The 5248-nt window shown below is 50.3% G+C and overlaps 1 protein-coding gene across 2 annotated transcripts in view; it reads right to left on the bottom strand.

Annotated features, from left to right (window-relative positions):
* Positions 1-13: 13 nt before the first annotated feature.
* TMPRSS4 (transmembrane serine protease 4) overlaps positions 14-5248 on the bottom strand; it is a 35598-nt gene continuing 30363 nt past the window's right edge. For both annotated transcript variants that reach the window (XM_006148850.2, XM_014587918.1), the window contains 5 exons: positions 4655-4821; positions 2671-2769; positions 2318-2460; positions 1056-1205; positions 14-137 (listed from right to left, as the gene is read on the bottom strand). In XM_006148850.2, the coding sequence (XP_006148912.1) occupies positions 126-137; positions 1056-1205; positions 2318-2460; positions 2671-2769; positions 4655-4821 (571 nt within the window). In that variant the 3' untranslated portion in view covers positions 14-125. The remainder of the gene's footprint in view (positions 138-1055; positions 1206-2317; positions 2461-2670; positions 2770-4654; positions 4822-5248) is intronic.

Genomic DNA, 5248 nt, shown 5'->3' on the forward strand with positions numbered 1-5248 from the left:
AATGCCGAAGCTATGGGTGGAGAGGTGTGCCCACGGGGGCTCCTGCTCTGGTCTGACTTCTGAGGGTGTCCCCGAGGGGTGGGCATGGGAGAAGGAGCTCCCAGCACTGTAGAGGGGCAGCAGCTTTACAGTTCAGACTAGAAGAGACCAAGCCAGAGGAAGTCAGGTGCTGAGGAGCAGTATGACGTGCGAGGTGCTCTGCTTTCCTGAAGATCTCTATTCCTCTCTCTACCCTCTGGGGCCAGGAAGTCTCAAAAGCCTTTCCACCCTCTTCCTTATCGGCATCTTCCGTCTGGAAAGGATCTGACAGTCTCACTTGTCAGAAAATAAATAATGACGAGGCTTGGCGTATTCCATACCCTTAAGTATTTGTATTTTTTAAAAAAATAAATTGCCATAAGATGCATGCATGAGAGAGAGAGAGAAAGAGAGAGGGAGAGAAAGGGGGAGTTAGCCATGCCACAATCCCTTCTGCTTCTGTCTCCTCTAGGGATTTTGGGCATGCATGCACATGCACCTAGTGCTTTGCTTTTGTTTTTAAAGAATTATTTCACTCAACTCTATTTATTTATTTACTTATTTTTTAATTTGACCAGAGAGGAAGAGAGAGACTAAAAGAGAAAGAGAGAGAGAGAGAGAGAGAGAGAGAGAGAGAGAGAGAGCAAGCCGCTAGGTCTGGGACTAGCACAGTGCTTGGGACTAGAACCGTGGTCAACCATGTGGGACTCCAGCGTCCCTAACCACCACGCCACCTGCCGGCCCCACCCAGTGTGTTTTTCTAGCCACTGGGTCTGAGATTCAAATTGTGCTGTCAGCCATGTGGTACCCAGCTGCCTTAACCACTGAGCCATCAGTCGACCTTAAGGTATGTGTGTTTAACGGGAATTTCTGACCTAAGGAATTCCAGCCTTAACTCTGGTTGTCACTTGCTGGGAGGAAACATTGAGGACATAAGGGCTGTCAGAGCCATTTATATCAAATCCGAGGGCGATTTGGGCCTCCCAGGGGAGAGGAGGGGAGGGAGGGCATGACGGTGAGGGGGTGAACACGCTCACCTTCCGGACGCTGTAGATCCAGTCGAGATAGGCAGTGACCTTGGTGTACACACCTGGGGTGCTCGGGCCCCCGCAGCCATAGCCCCAGCTCACGATGCCCACCACCTGCCACTGGTCAGAATGATACATCAGGGGGCCTCCGCTGTCACCCTGCGAGATGCCAGAACAGGGAGGACAGGTCAGCAGTGGGGCTCGCCCTCCTCCCCACCCTGAATTGACCCACCTGCCTCTGCACTCCGCAGTGCCCTCTGCTGTTCCACCCTCAGGCCCTTTGGTCACGCTGTTCCTGCACCCCCAGAATGCTCTTCCATTGTGGGGAAAAGTGCCTGTCTGTGGCTGAGTGAGCGGTGGGGTGCTGTTAGTGCCCTCAGAGACTCACAGCACACAGCAGTAGCCGAGGGCACTCGGGAGCCTGCGGTGAGAAGGGCTGGCTGTCTTTATCCTGGTCATTCCCACACCCACGTTTCCGTGCCTGTGCTGTGGTAAGCAACTGAGATTCAATGAACGAACCCCCCCCCCACACACACACACAAAGATATCTGCCCTCAAGAAGTTTAACATCAAATGGGAGAGGGATGATAAATAAATAAATAGCAAAATGACAAAAAAATGTCAGATAGTGAAAAATGCAAGAATTTGGGTGTTCTCCTGGGCTCCTCTAGTCCCTGGGGCTTCGTCCCTCCAGACCTAGAGTGGCACTACAGCCTCTGGTTATTTATGCAGCAGACTGTGAGCTCCCTGAGGGAAGACACTGTCCCCGAAGCTCATGTGGATGGCCCAAAGAGATGACACACATACCTCTTGTGTGAAGGAATATAATGACTGAAATGGGGAAGAGAGGAAGCCTAGATTTTTTTTAAAAAGTTTTGCCAGGGGGCTTGTGTACTTGCTGGAGAGAGACAGAGAAACAGAGAGAAGCATCCCAGGGAGGATGGCCACACAGCAATCCCTTCTCCATTCTCCTCTTGGGATTTAGGCCATGCACACACATGTACCTGGCATGAGTCTCAAGCTGCCAGGTTTGGGACTTGAACTATGAAATCAGCTATGTGGGATCCTTCGTCTTTAACTTCCAGGCTATTGGCTGGCACTATCTGAATCTATTTCTTTCTTTACCTCCTCTCTCCCTTCCTCCGTTCATGACACATTGTGTGAGGGTCATTTGAGAGGCTTACCGTGGACGGTTCAGCCTCTGGGTTTTCTCATCTCCCTAGGGCCTACGCCGCTATCCTTAGAATACCCATGATTCTTGGGGGCCCCACCTGGCAGGTGTCCACGCCGCCTTCCGGGATGCCCGCACACAGCATCTTCTCGCTGACCTCCCCGTGGTACGCGTCCTCTGCATTGCACTGCGTCCTGTTGATGACCTGGACCGAGGCCTGCAGCAGCGTGTCAGACATCTTCCCTGGAAGGTTGCCAACACTCGCAAGCCCCTTCTTGTCTTCCACTCCCACCCCCAGTTAATTCTCTGGGTAGCCAAAACACTGCTTTTTGCCTGGTACTCTGGTCCTCCAGGATGGGTTTTCCCAAGAGAGTCCTCTTCCCCATGACTTCCGAGAGCTGCTCCCTCACACAAGGGTATCTCCTGCCCTGTGGTCCTGAGGCCAGCACTTACCTCCATCCTGCTCTGTAAAGCCCCATCCGACGACCCAGAGTGGGGTGGCTGGAGCAAGCTCCTCATCAAAGAAGGGCAGGCAGATGGGTCTGACGGTGTCTGCCAGCAGCAGAGGGGAAGAGGGACACCGTATTAATCACGCTTTGTATTTTCTATATTTTCTCATGCCTTGGTGTCCTGGGGATTTGCTGGTCAGGTAGAGCCCAGGTCAGCTAACTCCTAGAGATGGTGACCCACCTGCCACAGTGTGCCTTGAATACACAAACCAACAATCCAAAGCCCACATCCAAGCCAGTGTGTTTCCCCTGCGTTAAGTCACCTGAAGACAGGAACTGGATGAGAGACTGACTTCCATAGCCAAGAGCAGTATTCATGCTCTCAGATCACAAAGCATTCACACACTTGCCTCCTCTTCTTTGCCCCTCCCTTCTCATGGAAACTATAGTATTGACTCTGGCTCGTGTCTCCCTCAATCCTTCCTCCCAACTGACCCGGGCGTGTCCTCGTGTAGCCCTGGATGGCCTGGCATGTCACCTTTTCTCAGGAGCTATAAGTAGCAAACTCTTCTTTCCAAAGCAGTTGTCTCTGTGTCTGTAACCTTACCATACTCCATTAAAACAAATTCTAGACACGAATCTTGAAACAGACTCGGGGTTTGGGAGAGTCTGGCAGCTAAACCTTCTGAAAAGGCCTACCAGTAGGATTTCTTTTCTCTTTCTTCTTTCTTTCTTTCTTTTTTCTTTCTTTCTTTCTTTCTTTCTTTCTTTCTTTCTTTCTTTCTTTCTTTCTTTTTTTTTTTGTTTTGTTTTATTTTGTGAAGGTTTTTGCCATAGGGCATATATGTTCCCAGGAGAGAGACAGAGAGAGGGAAAGTGAGAACTCAGCCCCCAGGAGGATGGCCATGGCTATGTCACAGTCCCTTCTCCTCCATTCTTCTGCAATTTTAGGCATGGGTGTACATGCACCTGGTATGATTTTAAAGCCACCAGGTCCAAGACTCGAACTGCAATTAGCCATGTGGGAGTCCAGTGCTGTAACCACCATGCCACCTGCTGGCCCCCACACTAGGGTTCCTATAGCTCTTATCCTGTAGGGTGCTTAAGGATTCTGTGGTCAGATAAGTTTAGAAAATGTTTGTTAAACAGTAAAACACAGATTCTTTTGAAGAAGCCTTTATGTCTTTAATAAACTAACGCTTCCAAGAGGGAGCCTTAGTGTGAAGACATTTCCTAAACCTATCTGACAATGGAAGGGACTATGCCTTTTGAAGAGGTAGTTGGAAATGCCAATCTAAATACTGCTCAGTGTGGTCAAATAAGTTTAGAAAATGTTTGTTAAACACAGTAAAACACAGATTCTTTTTAAGAAGTCCTTATATCTTTAATAAACTAATGCTTCCAAAAGGGAGCTTTAGTATGAAAACATTTCCTAAACTTATCTGACAATGGAAGGGACTATGCCTTTTGAAGAGGTAGTTGGAAATGCCAATCTAAATACTGCTCAGTGTAAGTGTGGGGCATCTAGCAGAGAAGTTCAGAGACTCCATAGGCTGCTTTGTAAGCAAGGAGGTCTCTGTCCCTATAGGAGGGCAAACAGGGACATGATGACCCCCTGGCTAGGATGTTGTGCAGGTTCTTGGGCTTTGGTCATGGGCGGGGAGTGGGCTAGATGACCTTTTAAACAGGTCTCTATGACTCTGCATTTAGGTGAAGATGGGAGCATTTGAGGTGTTCCAAAGGGAGAAAACAGATTTGGGGAGAATTGCCAGTGGGGGTCGATGTGGAGCTTAGCTGGCAGCTTTAGGGGGGGCCTCATGGCATCAGTGAAGAGAGGCTGATAGCTTATTAGATGGACATGAATGGGCGAATTGCGGTCTCGGGGAGAGAAGTACCCAAGGCTACTTGGTGAGCTAGTGGCAGAGTGGGAGAAGGGCCTGACCTTGGGGGCTCACCACCAGGGCTCAGTTCCCAGGTTCACCTCTCACCTGAGAACAGGAGTGGTAACTGCAGCTTCACGAGAGCAATGTCCTTCTCTTTGGGGTATGTGGTGTTGGGCTCTGGGACGAAGATGGCAGCCACAGGCAGGGATGGGAAGGTGCCCAATTTGTCCGAGCCGGCCCTCACCTTCCAGCTGGACACATCCAGATGCTTCCTGGGGACAGAAGAGGCTGGGTTCAGGTCTGAGGCAAACGTGAGGAGGCTTTGCCAAAGGCTGGGTCCCAGGGCCCTGGATATCGGGGTGTTGGGCGTTCCCACAGGGGTATTTTTCCAGGAAAGGGTCTATGGCCCTGTCAGATTCTAAAAAAAAAAAAAAAAAAAATAGGGACCAGCAGTTAGCGTAATGGCTATGTCGCTGGACTCCCCCATAGTTGACTGCGGTTCACATCCCAGACCCGGTGGCTTAAAACTCACGCCAGGCGCATGTGCATGCGTGCCCAAGATCCCGAGAAGAGAATGGAGGAGAAGGGATTGCGGCGTGGCCATTCCCCCGGGGGGTGATTTCTTGCTTTCTGTCTCTCTGTCTCTCTCTGTCTGTCTGGCGAGCACACGCACCCTATAGCAAAAACCTCTCCAAAAAA

This window comes from Tupaia chinensis, unplaced genomic scaffold (genome assembly GCF_000334495.1).
Source record: "Tupaia chinensis unplaced genomic scaffold, TupChi_1.0 Scaffold000247_1, whole genome shotgun sequence".
In the NCBI taxonomy this organism is placed as follows: Eukaryota; Metazoa; Chordata; class Mammalia; order Scandentia; family Tupaiidae; genus Tupaia; species Tupaia belangeri.